The sequence below is a fragment of the Mesoplodon bidens genome (assembly GCF_964165515.1).
Source record: "Mesoplodon bidens genome assembly, chromosome: 7".
NCBI lineage: Eukaryota > Metazoa > Chordata > Mammalia > Artiodactyla > Ziphiidae > Mesoplodon > Mesoplodon bidens.
Window position 1 is genome coordinate 109,750,748 of NC_138164.1, and position 16,906 is coordinate 109,767,653.

At 55.4% G+C, this 16,906-nt stretch overlaps 3 protein-coding genes across 10 annotated transcripts; 1 reads left to right on the forward strand and 2 right to left on the reverse strand.

Moving 5' to 3' along the window:
• The first annotated feature begins 221 nt into the window (after positions 1-221).
• Positions 222-7,750, forward strand: KAT5 (lysine acetyltransferase 5). Of its 5 annotated transcripts, none has more exons than XM_081240388.1 (14): positions 222-432; positions 532-598; positions 924-992; positions 1,079-1,215; positions 1,479-1,661; positions 1,751-1,825; positions 1,935-2,009; positions 2,521-2,604; positions 2,678-2,767; positions 4,459-4,599; positions 4,681-4,774; positions 6,677-6,836; positions 6,971-7,052; positions 7,144-7,750. In XM_081240388.1, the coding sequence occupies exons 1-14, from the start codon at positions 421-423 to the stop codon at positions 7,276-7,278; spliced, it is 1,404 nt and encodes a 467-aa protein (XP_081096514.1). In that variant the 5' UTR covers positions 222-420; the 3' UTR covers positions 7,279-7,750. The 5 variants fall into 5 exon arrangements, with proteins under 5 accessions (XP_081096514.1, XP_081096512.1, XP_081096510.1 ...); XM_081240386.1 differs by having other exon boundaries at positions 224-432; positions 2,356-2,604; positions 7,144-7,749; XM_081240384.1 differs by having other exon boundaries at positions 406-598; positions 2,356-2,604.
• Positions 7,751-7,769: 19 nt separating this feature from the next.
• Positions 7,770-9,049, reverse strand: RNASEH2C (ribonuclease H2 subunit C). Its single transcript, XM_081240389.1, has 4 exons — positions 8,808-9,049; positions 8,425-8,618; positions 8,225-8,344; positions 7,770-7,901 (listed from the first exon to the last, which is right to left on the reverse strand). Exons 1-4 carry the CDS (start codon positions 8,977-8,979, stop codon positions 7,875-7,877), a joined length of 513 nt encoding a protein of 170 aa, XP_081096515.1. The 5' UTR covers positions 8,980-9,049; the 3' UTR covers positions 7,770-7,874.
• A 2,368-nt stretch (positions 9,050-11,417) lies between these two features.
• AP5B1 (adaptor related protein complex 5 subunit beta 1) lies at positions 11,418-16,650 on the reverse strand. Of its 4 annotated transcripts, XM_081240581.1 has the most exons (4): positions 16,387-16,587; positions 16,043-16,210; positions 13,437-15,938; positions 11,418-12,904 (listed from the first exon to the last, which is right to left on the reverse strand). In XM_081240581.1, exons 1-3 carry the CDS (start codon positions 16,525-16,527, stop codon positions 13,455-13,457), a joined length of 2,793 nt encoding a protein of 930 aa, XP_081096707.1. In that variant the 5' UTR covers positions 16,528-16,587; the 3' UTR covers positions 11,418-12,904; positions 13,437-13,454. The 4 variants fall into 4 exon arrangements, with proteins under 4 accessions (XP_081096707.1, XP_081096708.1, XP_081096709.1 ...); XM_081240582.1 differs by lacking the exon at positions 16,387-16,587 and adding an exon at positions 16,605-16,650 and having other exon boundaries at positions 11,418-15,938; XM_081240583.1 differs by having other exon boundaries at positions 11,418-15,938; positions 16,553-16,599.
• Positions 16,651-16,906: the final 256 nt, after the last annotated feature.

Consider the following 16,906-nt stretch of genomic DNA (forward strand, 5'->3'; position numbering starts at 1 on the left):
GTCCTTCAAGTCCTGGCCACTTCTCCAGACCCGCCCCCCAACTCCCGGCCGAGCACGCGCAGTTCACTCCCCGCGACGCATCTTTACGCCAGTAGGAGACGCCCCAGCCCGGCCGCCCTCAAAGCACTAACACCAGTCCCACGTGACCGGCGTCGCACCCAGTGAGCGTCACGTGACGGACTCAGTTTTCCTCCAATCGTTGTGCACGTTGTGGGGATTCCACCCAGGACCTGGCCTGAGGCTTAAAACACACCATTCCCCCAGCAGCCAAACGGGCCGGCTCCGTCAGCAAGCTGGGCGGCGATGTCTCTCAAGGGTCCTCTCGTAAAGCCGCTTCGGGGAGGCCTGGGCCTACAACGTGTTCAGTCCCGGAAGTGACGTCTCCCAGAGGGGCCGGAAGTGGCAGTGGAGGGAGGGAAGATGGCGGAGGTGGTGAGTCCGGTGCCCGGGGCGGGGCGGAGGGAGCCAGGGGAGGTGGGTAGAGCCCGAGGCCCCCCAGTAGCCGACCCTGGCGCCGCGCTGTCTCCCCAGGGGGAGATAATCGAGGGCTGCCGCCTGCCCGTGCTGCGGCGGAACCAAGACAACGAAGATGAGTGGCGTGAGTGACGTCGGGGGGCGGGGCTAAGGAACCTGAGGGCGAGGGGCGGGGGAGAGTCAACCGAACCCAGGGGAGGGGGTGGGGCCTCTAGAATCCTGGAGCGGGCGGGGCGCAGATACTCAGGAGGGGCGTGGCTTTTAGCCGTTTGTGAGGGACCGGGCAGGGCTTGGAGAGGGAATGGCACTTGGTGACTAACGGGGGCTTGAGCGAGCGGTTTCAAGTGCTGGGGCTTAGGAATCGGGCCTCGTGGTGGAGTTCAGGTCGTAGGAGGGTGGAGCCTCATGGCCTGGTCTGTCTGAGGCCCTTGCCTCTGCTGTTCCCACAGCCCTGGCTGAGATACTGAGCGTGAAGGACATCAGTGGCCGGAAGCTTTTCTACGTCCATTACATTGACTGTGAGTTCTGGGCCGGGATGAGGTGGGGCCGCAGGGTTGCGGGGCAGCCTCTGGCACTCCTTCCTGAGCCATCCCCACTGCTGCAGTCAACAAACGCCTGGATGAATGGGTGACCCACGAGCGGCTGGACCTAAAGAAGATCCAGTTCCCCAAGAAAGAGGCCAAGACCCCCACCAAGAACGGACTTCCTGGGTCCCGCCCCGGCTCTCCAGAGAGAGAGGTGGTGAGTAGGTCCCCTGCTTCACCTCCTCTCTCCTGCCTCCTACTTTTCAAATCTCTTGGCCTCAGTGGCTCCTGGATGGGCTGGAGGCTGTGCCCTCCCACCCTGGCTTCAGCTTGTGAAGGATGGGGGCCAAACTGCAGATGTAGTTTCCAGAGTCCAGTGGCTGTTCCTGTGTCCTTGAAAGGGCAGAGGGTGGGGTTTGATCACTCCATGCTGAGGGGGCCCTACTCCCCTTCCTGATCCCACCACCAACCCCGCCCCAGAGGAAGACCCTGGACCTATCTCTACAGCCGGCCTCCGCCCAGGCCAGCGGGAAGACCTTGCCAATCCCGGTCCAGATCACACTCCGCTTCAACCTGCCCAAGGAGCGGGAGGCCATTCCCGGCGGCGAGCCCGACCAGCCGCTCTCCTCCAGCTCCTGCCTGCAGCCCAACCACCGCTCAACGGTACCCTCAGCAATTCCAGGGACCTTGCTTTCCTCTCAGGTCCCACCTTCTCTACCTTCTGACCCACCTGTCCTGGTTTCTCTCTGCAGAAACGGAAGGTGGAGGTGGTTTCACCAGCGACCCCAGTGCCCAGCGAGACAGCCCCAGCCTCAGTTTTTCCCCAGGTGAGTCCCCCAAACCATCTCTTCTTCCCTTCCCTTCTTCTAACCTCTGGTAGCCCCTTTCGGGCTCATTTCACAGCTATGTCTTCTATTCCTACTTTCTCATCTGCAGAATGGATCAGCCCGCAGGGCAGTGGCAGCTCAGCCAGGGCGGAAGCGAAAATCGAATTGCTTGGGCACTGATGAGGTAGGTCTGAGGAAGAGGGAAGCTGGGTGAAAAGGAGGGGACATAGGGCGGAGACTTTAGCGACTAGTTTAAAAATAAACGAGGGGCGCTGAGCAGAGATGGCATTGGTGGGACTGGGAGTGAGGCGGAGCTGGTTCAGATCAGGCATTGGGTGATCTTTTCTACATTCCAAATGAAAACTTTCTAAGTCTTGGTTTCTTTAACTGGAAAGTGGGGATTTTAGTACCTCCCCCAATAGGTTTGCTGTTAGGTTTGAACAAGGAAACCTGTGGAAAGGCTGTGAGCTGTAAAGTGCCCTGCTTGAATTGTCTCCTGTAACCTGGTGTGTTCCACCGGCCTTGGGCAGGACTCGCAGGACAGCTCAGATGGAATACCGTCAGCTCCTCGCATGACTGGGAGCCTGGTGTCTGACCGGAGCCACGACGACATCGTCACCCGGATGAAGAACATCGAGTGCATTGAGCTGGGCCGGCACCGCCTCAAGCCCTGGTACTTCTCTCCATACCCACAGGAGCTCACCACGCTGCCCGTCCTCTACCTCTGCGAGTTCTGCCTCAAGTACGGCCGAAGCCTCAAGTGTCTGCAGCGTCACTTGGTATGAGGGGTCTCAGGAGGCCACCCTCCTAGCAATCCCCCACCCCCGCCCCTAATTCTCCTCTCTTCCTCAGACCAAGTGTGACCTGCGACATCCTCCAGGCAACGAGATTTACCGAAAGGGCACCATCTCCTTCTTTGAGATCGATGGACGTAAGAACAAGGTCAGTGGCTGAGGGGCAGCGGGGAGTCCTTGTCACCGGGAGTCTGAGGGAGTCAAGTGAGCAGCTTCTTCCAGCTCAGGAAAACACTGACCATTCTGGCTAACAGATGTGTTCACCCCATTTACTGCATTCCTGCTGTAGGGCAGGTGGTGGGAGATATTGTACAAGGTGAATTAGACAAAATCTCTGCTGAGAGCTCACAGGGGGAAACAGACATGCTAATGGCTGCATAGATCCCAGTGTGATAAGTGTCATGAAACACAAAGGGTGGGTTATCAGGATCCAGAAGAGGTGGACAGCAAAGCTTCACAGAGGAGGTAACCTTTGAGCCGTGACACAAGCAGTGGGTTCTGAAGGGCAGGAATGGGTGCTGACTCCAGAGATACTGCGGGTTCAGTTTCAGACAACCGCAATCAGGTGAACATCGAAATAAAGCGGTCACACCAATTTTTTTGGTTTCCCTGAGCATATTAAAGTTACTTTACGCTATGCCGTAGTCTGTTAAGCGTGCAGTAGCACTGTGTCTAAAAAAACAATTACAGTAGTAACATTGAGAATCACTGGTTACCGTAACAAATATAATAACGAAAAAGTTTGTAATATTATTGCAAGAATTATGAAAATGTGATACAGACGTGAAGTGAGCACATGCTTTTGGAAAAATGGCACTGATAGACTCAATGCAGGGTTGCCACAAACCTTCAATTTGTAAAAAAAAATGTGCAGAGACAGCGTAAAAGGTGAAGATCCTTTTTTCTGGCTGGAGGGCAGACAGGATGAGGCAAGGCTGTCTTACATGAGACAGAGCTCAGGTGGTGGGATTGAGGTCAGCTGGGAAGTGGGGACACTACAGGTTTGGGGCTGCAAACCTGCCTTAGCCTGGCTGTGGGGAGGAAGAAGGGCGTAACCTGGAGGGACCTCTAAAAGGGAAATGCCTCCATTCTTGGGGCCTGGAGGGCGGGGAGGGAGAGGCAGTCACCTAGATTGGCAGGGGACAGCTCTTGCTTGGGTGCCGGGGGGACTTGAGAGGAAGATGCTGCTTTAACCACTGTTAACTGTACCAAGTGTGGGCTTGGGTATCCAAATGGCCGCCCAGCAGGTGCTTGAAAAGCCAAATCTGAAATGCAGGAAAGTTGTGAGAATAGAAGTAAAGTAGCAAGATTAATAATTTTGCTGGGGCAGCCCTTGAGGCAGTTATTTTGTCAAATTCCAGAATTATTTACCCCCGGTGTAGAAGAGCAGATCAGTTCAAGAGGTGTGACTGTGGGTTGCAGAGTGTTGTTTTTTTGACAACCAGTTTCCTAAGACTGTCACACAGGCAGAGCTTTTCTCATAATCCTTGGTCAGTCTTTCTTCGTGGGGACACATCAGTTTGTTGACTGGTAACTGTGGCAGAGGGCAGTGGAGGCTTCCAGGCCAGAGTTAGATGGGGTATGGAGAGCAGGAGTAGACCTGCCCAGCTCACCGGGGGGCGGGTGCTTGAACACCATCACACAGCTGAAACGTGGGCTCCTGGACACTAAGAAGGGCCCGTGCACCGGACACAGTGACCGATGGACTGGGTCAGGCCCCAGGGAGGAAGGCTCCTCACCTATCAGCCTGGGGGACAAAGAACCTTCAGGCTGACCCTGGCCCAATGGCCATGCTCAAGGCTGGGTACCCAGGGTGGTGACAGACCTTTTCGTTTGCAGAGTTACTCCCAGAACCTGTGTCTTCTGGCTAAGTGTTTCCTCGACCACAAGACACTGTACTATGACACAGACCCTTTCCTCTTCTACGTCATGACGGAGTATGACTGCAAGGGCTTCCACATCGTGGGCTACTTCTCCAAGGTGAGTGCTCATCCAGGCTGTTCCTCAGTCCTGCCCTGAGCTAGGTCCCTTCCCTCACACTCACCTGCCCCTCTTTTCCAGGAAAAGGAATCCACAGAAGACTACAACGTGGCATGCATCCTGACTCTGCCTCCCTACCAGCGCCGGGGCTACGGCAAGCTGCTGATCGAGTTCAGTGAGTACCTGTGCTGCTGGCCGGGGGCTGGGGGCAGGTCCTGGGAGGCCCAGGCCCCATCGCTGTCTCACGCACAGATGCTGCACACAGACATGTCGGGTTGCTGTGTTCTCAGCCCTGGCTGTGCAGTCCAGTCACCAGCGGAACTGGCTAGAAATAAAAGATGAGACTCTCCCAAGGTTCTCTCTGTTCTGGGGTGACTGCCCTGTTCGTCTGGGCTAGGTTTTCAGCCCCTCAGAGTTCCTTGGCCAAGGTTCTAAGTACCACTCAACTTATCCCAAATCTGACTTGTCTGCTCCTGCCCAGGGCATGGGCAGAGGCCGAGTGAGCCACTCCTGCTCAGCTGTCTGGTCCTGTGCGGCTATACACGTTCCTGGGCAAGGGCCTGTGGTTCATTTCCCTGCTTGTTCTCTGAGCCTTGGGGACAGCAGATGTCACGTCAAACATGACTCACAGGGATCTGGCCTCTGCCCCTCATCAGACATGAACTCTTCATTAGCCCCCAAGGCCCCCTCTTGCTTCCCAGCCTCTTACCCTCATTCCATTCAACTCACCACTCACTGCACCCTTGGAATAACCAAGCTCTGACCCGGGAGGTAAGGAGGGAGCTTAGCTGTCTGGTGAAGACTTGGAGGCTTAACTTGATCACCGTCATGTTCGGAGAAATTTTATTGGTATAGAAAGATGCCAAGATGGGGTCACATCCTCGGGAAACCTTCTGCCTGAAGAGCAGAAGGTTGCTGAAAGTCAGTCTAGGCCTTGGAGCTCAGACCTCAGTGGAGATGGGATGTGTGCGGGGCCACCAAGGAAATGTGCTCAGTTGTGCCCGGCAGGAGCAGACAGGACACTAGAAGCACCGTTCTAGGCAGCTCCAGGGGGTGGGTCGGTGTTCACTGGGAGGGGCTGGGAGTTCCTGCAGCTGAGGAGGCAGGTGTGGCCTCCAGTTGATCCGTCAGGACTCTGCATGCGCTCCCCCCAAAGGTGAGTAAGAACTCAAGTGAGCCCCTCCCTCTGCCATGCTTCCTTCCTCCAAAGCACTAGCCTCTCTGTCCTCCCCACCGGGCTGCTTGGTGGAAGTCACAGGAAGTTGGGCAAGAGGGTCAGACTGGCTAATAAAGATGAATCAGGGGGGAAAGCAGAAAGGGCTACGATCCAACACAAGGCTCGTTATGACTGGGGATAAAGGGCTTCTAGAAGTAGTGGAGACATCTCAGGGCCCTGATGGGGAAATGAATACTGTCCAAGAGATGTGAAACCGCTCAGGGTTTTGCAGGGCCTGAGGGTCTCACCAGGAACTGCCTGCCAGTGCCCAGTGGTCAGCAGGGTAGAGGAGGGCAGAGCAGTCAGAATGGGAGGGAGAGAGCCACTGGAGAGGTAGCTACTGCTGAGGAATGGCCTCCCTCTGACTTGGGAAGTGCTTTGGCGCCCTTCTCCTTGCTTCCTCCCAGCCATCCAGTCAGGCCAGCCTGGTCTTAGAGCAGCTAATGCTTCTCAGGTCACAGCCGGCGGACTGATTTGACTGAGAATGCAAGCATCCTCAGGCCTGGACCAGAGGTGGGGTCTTCCCCTCTTCTCTCCTCACATATCCAGGCGCAGAGTCTGGTATGACTGAGGCAAGTTGGAGGCATGCACTTTACACAAACCATTTTCTCTGCACTCCCCACATCCCACCTGTAAGCCCTCACCGGCTTCTAGTTGATTGTAGCTACTTCTCTCAGTGCCCTCAGCACACAGGTGAACAGTACGCTCACTATTCCCTTACAAGGAAACTGAGGCACAGAACTACCACATGGCAGGCCCAGGATGGGAGCCATGCAGTCTACCTCTGCAACCTGCATTCCTAAACGATGGTTGCATAACGCTGTGATTGCTTACCCACCCCTTCCTGCTCCATTGCTTTAGGCTATGAACTCTCCAAAGTGGAAGGGAAAACGGGGACCCCTGAGAAGCCCCTCTCGGATCTTGGCCTCCTATCCTACCGAAGCTACTGGTCCCAGACCATTCTGGAGATCTTGATGGGGCTGAAGTCAGAGAGCGGAGAGAGGCCGCAGATCACCATCAAGTGAGCCTGGCCCTGCCTGCCCGGGGGTGCATGGCATGACCTGTCTGTTCCTGGGCTTTCTCACTCTTCGGGCTACTGGGGGCCTGGGGTGGAGATGTAGGCCCCCAGGGGACCTGATCTTTGCCCTCCCACAGTGAGATCAGTGAAATTACCAGCATCAAGAAGGAGGATGTCATCTCCACTCTACAGTACCTCAACCTCATCAACTACTACAAGGTAGGCAGGCAGGCAGGGGGAGACGTGTGTGTAGGGGTGCGGAGAGCAGGCCCCGCGTGGGCTGACCTGCCTGGCCCCGTCTCCTGTCCAGGGCCAGTATATCCTCACACTGTCGGAGGACATCGTGGATGGGCACGAACGGGCTATGCTCAAGCGGCTTCTTCGGATTGATTCCAAGTGTCTGCACTTCACTCCCAAGGACTGGAGCAAGAGGGGAAAATGGTGACCAGGCAGTGCCCGTGGCAATGCCAGCAAAGCCAGCAGAACTGGCGCTGACAGCCCATCCTTGCCCCGCTGGGGTCTCCAAGAGGCACGCCAAGGGAAAGAGGGCTGAGGACACCTCCACAAGGAGAGGACAGGCCTGGTAAAGGCCTACTGGTGCTTAGCACCAAGGCGAGCTCAGGGCTCAGGTCAACTCCAAGGTCAGCTGGCTGCAGGCCCAGGCCTGCTGTGAACCAGGGACCAGAGGGAGCCAGGCAGCTGTGTACAGTGAGATGGGGGGTGCGGGTGGCTTGTATAGAGGACTGGTGGCTGTACAAATTTCTTTTGTAAAGTAGGAGCTGGGGGTGGGGTGGGGTGGGAACTGGCTGCAGAATTCTGCCCTCTCTTGCCCCACTGCCCCCTGGCAATAAATTGTTTCTATAGGTCAGAGCTGTGAAAGGTCCTTGTGGGAAAAGGGGCAGTGCTGACTCCAAGGTGCTGGCAAACTTACAGGTGTTCTGTGAAGAGCTCCTTTATTGGGGTGACGGAATCAGGCTCCAAATTGAAGAAGGGTTTATTGGGGTGAAGGGATCGGTGGCTTTCAATTTCAAGCTCTGGTTCTCAGTCCTCGGGTACCTGTGCGTGAATCTGCAACAGGAATCACCTCTGCTATTGGATTTCTGCAGTATAGTGACTGGGTGGCCCAGATCCTCGGGAGAGACCCAGCTGCTCAAAATCATAGCCCTTCTAGAAGGCCAGAGAAGAGTGGTGGGGAAGCCATGCTGCCCCTACCCAGTCTAATCCTCCAGTCAGACCCAGGTTCCATCTGCCCCATTGTTCTCCCCAGCCCCGAAGCCCCCAGATTCACTCAGAGGCAAGATTCTGGACAACTTAGAAAACCACCTTGAAGGGGCGGGGGGTGGGGGGGTTGGATGGGGTCTGGGAGGGAGGGGGCTCATCCATGTACTCACCGCTGCAGCGAGGCTGGGCCAGGTTAGGGCCCCACGCACTTTGGCATCGGGACCGGGGATAGCCTCCAGGCCCCACAGGGTGAAGCTGCTGAAACTGGCTGTGGCTCCGATAAAGCGGTCCTGCGGAAGGGGCCCCGGCTCAGCATCTGGGCCGCCGCTCCCACCCGCGCTCCCTTGCAACCCTATATCCCCGTGCTCACGAAGTCGCGCTCCAGCGCCTCCGGGGGCTCCACCAGTTCCCGCTCTTGCTCGTCATCCTCCAAACCCTCCGAGAAGTCCTGCTCCCCCAGCAACACCTCTCCCTTCTCTTCTGTCATCACATATCCCACGAGGCCGGGCGGCACCACCACCTCCTCGCCGCGTAGACTGCGGCCCCGGAACGACACTTCCAGTCCTGGAGGAGGCAGGCGAAGGGCCCCAGTGAGGGTCTGATCCAGGCCTAGCGGAGCAAGCCCGGTAGCCGCCCTCCCGCCACCTTCGGTGGACCACGATCCCCGGGAGCCCTCGCGCAGCTCCTCGCGGAGGAGAGCGCGGCGCCGGCGCGGGGGCTGCCGGGAGTCGTAGTCCAGCCGAGCGTGCTTACCGTCGGGACCCTGGCGGATGGCCGGGGTGAAGAAGAGCCCCACGGGGGCGGGCCGGTTAACCAGAACCTCGCAGGGCAGAAGATGCAGCAAGGCGGGGGCGGGATCGCGCAGCGTAACAGGGCGCAGGTGGACGCGGCGCTTGTCGACGGCTTCCCCGTCGCTGCTTTCCATTGTCCGTCGCGACCCCGTTGCTCGCGGGCTAAGGCCAAAGCTGGCGCGTAAAGCGCGCGGAGCCTGTCGGGAGGCCTGGGGCAATCAGCGCAGAGCCTCCTGGGAAGCGTAGGCTTCTCTGAAGCTCCTCTGCAATGCCGCCTCTCTGTGTTCGAGCCCCAGATTTTTTTCTTGAAAAATTTTTTCCAATAGTATATTTTTACTTTAAAACGATCCCTAAGAGTTCACTTTTTTTTTCTTTTTTTTTTTTTTTTTGCGGTACGTGGGCCTCTCACTGTACGGGCCTCTCCCGTTGCGGAGCACAGGCTCCGGATGCGCAGGCTCAGCGGCCATGGCTCACGGGCCCAGCTGCTCCGCGGCATATGGGATCCTCCCGGACCGGGGCACGAACCCGTATCCCCTGCATCGGCAGGCGGACTCTCAACCACTGCGCCACCAGGGAGGCCCAAGAGTTCACTTCTTATATATTGACTGGTAGAGAGTGTTTTGTTTTGTCTTGTGTGTGTGTGTTTAACTAGGGATAACAACCCTTCCTCAAATGTGTTGAAAATATTTTACCCGAGTTTGTCTTAAAAACTTCTGTATTGGTCATTTTTATTACAGAGAAGACTTTTATTTTTTGTAGTCAAATATATCCGCCTTTTCTTTTCTTTTCTTTTTTTTTTTTTTTTGTGGTACGCGGGCCTCTCACTGTTGTGGCCTCTCCCGTTGCGGAGCACAGGCTCCGGACGCGCAGGCTCAGCGGCCATGGCTCACAGGCCCAGCCGCTCCGTGGCATGTGGGATCTTCCCTGACCGGGGCACAAACCTGTGTCCCCTGCATCGGCAGGCAGACTCTCAAACACCGCGCCACCAGGGAAGCCCCAGCCTTTTCTTTTTATGTCTAGTTTTTGCAGTACTCTTTCCTTTTGATTTCTTAACTCTTCTTTAATGTTTATTTGTCCAGATACCTAACTTAAATAGATTTTGATAAGTACTCTCATAAAACGAACCCATACATAACTGGTAATTAACATTAAGATTGCATTTAATTTATAGATTTGAGAAAGAGAAGAACATCCTTGGACATCCAGGAGCTGGCCTTGGTGTTCTGTTGAACATGAACAATTTCACAGAACATAGACATCAGACAAGGTCACTCTGTGATGTGAAGGATCAAAACAAAAACAAGATCATTCTGTAATTATGTGAACACTGACAAAGACACAAATATTGTCCAACACACAAAAATAATGAAAATCCCTCTATCTTGGATAATATGTTTCTGTTGCTACTTTAACAATTGCAGCTTTAGCCTCCGTATAGTTAAGATTTGTTAACATATCCCATCATAGAAACACTCCCACTTGCTGACATCCAATCCAGAGAAAAGTCCTACTTCTTTAAACCCTCCCTCATATCCCCAACACAAGCCCAAATCCTAGAAATCCTTCGTAATGCCTTCTTACTGAGATACCCCACACTGCAAAACTAGTAACTACAGATGTGTGCCTGGTGGTCTTTGGCTGGAGGGTATTGACAGATTAAATAGAGTTTTGCTTTCATTTTCTACCAAGCATAAGATACATAATACAATTTATTTTTGTCTCCTTTTATGTCTTATCCGTACGGCTGTGGGGTTTTCTTCTTTTATACATATTTTAAAGTTTATTCCTAGATAGCTTATATTGTTTCTATTACAAACAAGATCCTTTTTTTTTTTCCTTTTACATTCTGATTATTATTTATCTATAGCAGAGGTTGGTGAACCTCTCACATTTGGTTTCTGACACAAGTACTCAGCTTTGTCATTGTAGCACAAAAACAGCCATAGACAATATGTAAATAAATAAGCATGGATGTGTTCCAATAAAACTTTATTTGCAAAAACACAGTGGGCTGAAAAAACCAAAAAAAAAAAAAAAAACACAGTGGGCTGGATTTGGCCTGTAGGCCATAGTTTTCAGGAAAGCTGTTGATTCTTTTTTTTTTTTTTTTAATGTATGTATGTATGTATGTATGTATGTATTTATGGCTGTGTTGGGTCTTCGTTTCTGTGCGAGGGCTTTCTCTAGTTGAGACGAGAGGGGGCCATTCTTCATGGCGGTGCGCGGGCCTCTATCGCGGCCTCTCTTGTTGCGGAGCACAGGCTCCAGACGCGCAGGCTCAGTAATTGTGGCTCACGGGCCCAGTTGCTCCACGGCATGTGGGATCTTCCCAGACCAGGGCTCGAACCCGTGTCCCCTGCCCTGGCAGGCAGACTCTCAACCACTGCACCACCAGGGAAGCCCTAAAAGATTTACTTTTACTTTATGTGATTATTTACATTTCCAAAGTCAAACTACAAAGTAAGATTTAGAGAAACCTAGTATCTGTTCCTCTTCCTTGCAAACAGTTCTCTCCTGCCCTATGTGATCTTTTAAATATTTTAGTTCATCTTTCCATTGTTTATTCTTTTAAAGTGTTAGCATACATTTATGTATATTGAATTCAATTTCCTAATATTTTTTTGTGGAGGATTTTTGCCCCTATGTTCATGAGTGATATTGATCTGTAGTTTCCCTTCTCGTGATGTCTTTATCTGGTGTTGGTATTAGGATAATGCTGGTCTCACAGAATGAATTAGGAAGTGTTCCCTCTGCTTCTATTTTCTGGAAGAGATTGTAAGGAATTGTTATTGTTTCTGAAATGTTTTTTCACAAGAGGAATTCACCAGGGAACCATCTTGGACTGTTGCTTTTTTTTTTTTTTAGGAGGTTTTCACTAATTTTTGTTGTTCATTTTAAGAGATTTTTTTTTTCAGCTTTACTGAGGTATAACTGACAAAATTGTAAGATATTTAAAGTGTACATCATGATGATTTGATATGTGTCACCTCACATATTTATTATATGTTAACAATATACAGTATTAACCATTGTAACTATTAATTATTGATTCACTTTCTCGAGGTATAGCTCTATTCAGATTATCTATTTTCCTTTGTGTAAGTTTTGTTACTTTGTGTTGTTCAAGGAATTGGTCCATTTCATCCATCAGATTGTGGGCACAGAATTGTTCATATTTATTATCCCTTTAATGTCCATGGGCTCAGTAGTGATGTCCCCTCTTTTATTTCTGGTATTAATAATTTGTGTTCTCTCTCTTTTTTTCCTAGTTAGCCTAGCTAGAGGCTTATCAATTTTAGTGATCTTTTCATAGAACCGGCTTTTGGTTTCATCGATTTTCTTTGTTGAATTCCTCCTTTCAATTTCACTGATTTCTGCTTTAATTTTTATTTATCTTCCTCTACTTGCTGTAGGCTCATATTACTCTTCTTTCTCTAGTAACCTAAAGTAAAAGGTTAGATTATTGATTTTTGTATCTTTCTTCTTTTCTAATATATTCATTTAATGCCACAAACCTCACTCCAAGTATTGCTTTCACTGAATCACAGATTTTGACAAGTTGTATTTTCATTTTCATTTAGTTCAGGATATTTTAAATTTTCTCATGGGGCTTCTTTGACCCATGTGTTATACAGAAGTATGTTGCTTAATCTCCAAATATTTGGGAATTTTCCAGCTATCATTCTGTCATTGATTTCTACTTTAATTCCATTGTGGTGCAAAAGCAGATTTCTGTTCTTTTAAATTTGTTAAGGTGTGTTTTATGGCCCAAAATGTGGTCACAGTGGATGTTCCATGTGCACTTGAGAACATGTATTCTTCTATTGTTGGATACAATATTCTATCATCTTTTTTTTTTAATGAGTAATGTTGTTCTTTTATTTATTTATTTATTGGCTGCGTTAGGTCTTTGTTGCTGCGCGGGCTTTCTCTAGTTGCGATGAGTGGGGGCTACTCTTCATTGCGGTGCGTGGGCTTCTCATCGCAGTGGCTTCTCGTTGCAGAGTGTGGGCTTCAGCAGTTGTTGCGCGTGGGCTCAGTAGTTGTGGCTCACGGGCTCTAGAGGAAGGGGCCACCAGGCCGCTGCAGCCTCCTCTGTTTCTGCCCATTGGTCCCTCGTCCTGTCTAGCCTGAGCTCCCTGTGCAGAGACCCTGCAAACCTCTGGAGTTGAAAAGCACTGGCTCACAGGTCAGGAGGCCTAAGTCCAGCTTCACTCTCATTCCTAAATTGCTGGGTGGCTTTGAGCAAGGCTTTTCCCTCTCTGGGAAGCAAAAATGTGGATATTTTTTATCCTGCCTCTTGGGCAGGGATTCTAGAGAATCCTAGTATATCCGGGCAGGAAGGAACTTTCATGCCCTGCAGTCTGGGGCTTCCTAGCTTAGAAGCTTTCCTGGAGCCTCTGACCCCCACCCCAGTGTGCCTTCCCCCAACCAGGGCCTAAAAGAAAACAAACCAGTGAGGATTGTCAGCAAAAATAGGGGGGGGATTTGTTTTGTTTTGTTTTTACAGAAAGGAGCTACGGGGCTGTATCCTGGCTCTCAGCAGCCCTTCTCAGGCAAGAGCCCGCAAAGGCCGCAGTCCTGCTCCTACCTGGCCCGGCCCTGGGGCTCAGCCAGCCGCTGACAGCCCCCGGAGGTAATCCCCCACCAGAGGCAGCACAGCCCAGTCATCAGTCCGCAGGGCCACGGGCACTCCGTCCGCCTGGGCTGCTTCCAGCCGCAGCAGCAACCGTGAGTCTGGGGGCAGACGGATGGCTATAAGGTAGCTGGTCGGGGGTTGGGCCACCACCACAAAGGGCTCTAGGTGGCGGGACACCAAGGCATCCAGCCCATGTGACCCGAGAGGGCACCACAAGCGACTCTCGGTGCCCTTTGGCAGGCAGGAGTCCCAGAGCTCCTCAAAGAAGCCCAGCTTGGCCCCCTCGGGGGGCTGGGGGAAAGGCAGAAAGAGGTCAGCGAAGTTCACAAGCAGGGGTGGCAGGTGTGCATGGCAGGTGAGGCCGCTGGGTGTGGTGTACAGGGCGCGCACAGCCAGCCTCGCAGGAGCCGGGCGTCGGGGCTGCAGAGGCAGCAGCAGAGGGCGGGCAGGGAGGCCGGGGCACAGGCAGGGCACGTGCACAGCCCCCAAGGGTGCATAGAGCTGTCTTTCCACATGGAAGCGCAGTTCCAGAGAATACACCTGTTCCAGCACCTCCACCTGGAGCTGCAGCACTGGGACCGGGCCCTTGGCTCTATGGGGACCCACGCTTAGCCGAATCGGGGCCGGGGCCTCCTGCACCATCAGCGCTGCAGCAAAGCCCTGGTTCTCGGCCACCAGTGAAGAGGCCAGTGCAGGTGCGGCAAGGGAGGGGCCCAGGGCCACCCCCAGCTTGGGCTCTTCCAGATGGGCCAGGAGGATGTAGTAGAGGCGCGCGTGGTCCCGCCCATCAGGGTCCTCCAGCTGCCTGGCCAGGGCCTGCAGCAAGTCCGCCAGGCCTCCTCCAACACCTGCCCGCAGCAGGGCCCGGCAGACCTGCAGGAGGGCCTGCTGGAGGCCCCAGTCCATGCAGCGGGCAGCTGCAGCCTGCAGGAAGCCGAGGGTGGCACTCTGGGCATCCCCATCTGCCACCCTTGCCAGCATCTGCAGGTGCCAACGAAGGGCCTCATCCCTGCCTGGCCCGGACACCACCTCCTGCCGCAAGACCACCTTTAAGGGTTCCCCCAGCTCAGGGCCCACCCGATCCAAGAGATCCACGAAATGGGGAGCCAGTGCAGGCCGGGCTCGGTACAGCTGGGCCAGTCCGTGGGTCAACGGTGTCAGCACCACAGGTTGCCCGGCCAGGCAGCGAGCAACGAGGTAGGAGGCCTGGAAGCAGAGAGTGGCTAAGGCCCGGGGGCCACCATCCAGGGCTGCCCTCTGCCGCAGGCCAGCCAGTAGCTCCTCCAGGTACCGCCGGGGGCTCTGATCCTGGCCCTTTTCCTCCTTTTCTTCGTCTTCCACACAGAGGAGGCACAGCAGATGCAGGCGGGCCAGGAGGTCCATCGGGTCATGCAGGAGACTGGGCAGGAGACCACGGCATACCTGGGACCCCAGCAATAGCGGGGCAGCCTCCTCGCCTGCGGGGCCCAGCGGCCAGTTCTCAGGGAAGTTCAAGAGGCAGTGCAGGTAGAAGAGATGGGTGGGCAGGGGCAGGGCTGGGTGCTGGGCAGCCAAGGTGAGCCGGCGAAGCAGCAAGGCCTCATCCTGGGCTGTGAACAGTGCCTCACCAAAGGCCGCCTTCAGAGCCAGAACAGCGTGCAGCAGCGTCAGCTGTGCTGTGCCCAGCAGCCGTACCAGCTGTGGCTTGAAGAGCACTGGTGGCTGTCCCCGAAGACCCCGCAGGGCCCAGCCCAGCAGCCACAGAAGCTGGGCCTGGGCCACAGGAGTGAGCAGGTAGGAGGCATCCAGAAGCTGGGCCACGGCAGCCCGCAGCTCCCGGGCCTCCTCAGGACTGAGCTCCAGCGTGGCAAGGCAACACTCCCCCTCCTCAGCTGCTGGCCAACTGGGTGCCTGGGGCTGAAGGTGGGCATCACCCTCCTCAGCTAGCATCCAGTTCCAGGGACAACCCTCAGTGGGACAGTCCCCAGCCACGAGCAGGCCCTGCAGGCCAGCCCTGGCCCTGGCTTGTATCACCAAGGCGTTTCGCAGGGCAAGTGCCAGCAGCAGGCTGAGTGGCTGTACAGCGCCCTCCTGCCCCAGCAGGCCCCGCAGCAGCCCCAGACAGCCCCCCAGCAGCCCAGGCTTGCAGCTCTCCAGCTCCCGCAGGCACTCCCACGCTGTGGCCTGCAGGGGGCGCTGTTCCGAAGCAGGGCCAAAGCTTCTCCCCAAATCGCGGCCCGAGGCCAAGCCCAGCAGCAGGGGCAAGAGCCGGCGGGAGGCTCCCGAGGAGCGGCCCAGCGCACCTCCTGCCGCCAAGGCTGTGGTGGCCGCCAGCAGAAGGGGCCGCCGCAGAGCCGAGGGCCGCGGGGGTAGAAGGACCAGGGTATCCAACAGGGAGGTGGCGGCTGCTTCGGCCGCAGGAGCGTCCGGCCACAGCTGGGCTGGGTACTCCAAGCTCAGAGACAGCAAGGAAACCTGGGGATAGGGGGTTCTGGGTGGGAATCACGAAGCTGAGGTTAAGGGCACGGCTGGCTGAAGGGACCACCTGGGCCAGGACACGGGTCACACGCAGGGCCTACCTTAGTCGGCTCGCTCAGCTTCTCATTCCTCAGGTCGCTCAGCAGGTGACGACCCAGATCCTCACCCTCAGGACCTGCCATGAAGGTGGACGGGCTGGCCCGGAAGGTGCCCAGGCGCTGGGCCCAGGTTTCTCGGCTCGTGGGCCCCATGGTCAGGCACGCAAGTCCCTGCAGAAGAGCGAGGGAGAATCAGACGTGCGGCCTGGAGACGCGCGGGGCCCCAGGGCCGCCAGAGGGCGCGCGAGCCCCTGCGCCAACCCCGAAGGGGCCACTGTCACCCCAGGGCCGCCTAGCAGATCCCAACCGCCCTCGGCCACGCGCAGAGGCCAGCGGGGACCCCGCACCCGGGTCCCGAGATGAAACCCAGAGGTTTCGGGGGTGACGCTAGGGCGGGCCGCCTGGGTCCCCGGGGGGAAGAGGGCTGGCGAGCAGGGGTGGGGGTGCCGGGCAGGCAGCTGGCGCAGAGGTGCGTGCCGAGAGCTCATTAGGCGGCCTGCCCGCAGCCGGTACCGAAGCCACAGCACCGCCCTGGCGCCCGCGGTAACGGGTCGGCCGCTCTCACCCTGCCTGACCCAGCGGCCGCTGGCGCTCTGGCGGGCCGGCTACTTCCGGGCTGGCTGCGCTGGGCGGGGTGGGGCGGGGCGCGCGGCGCGTGGGCGGCCGAACTGAGGCGGGTCCCTCTCGGGGGCGAGGCCGTAACGGAGCCACCGCCTCTCCCGCCTTCCGGGCCACCGCCCCCCTGCCCTCCTGCTGGCAGGTTAAGACTCGTTGGTTTCGCTGGGGCTAACTGTCCCGCTGTGCGCAGGCCCCCCTTCCCCGGAACAGCCGCAGGCCCAGGCACAGGCGGTGGAGTTGGGTGGATCT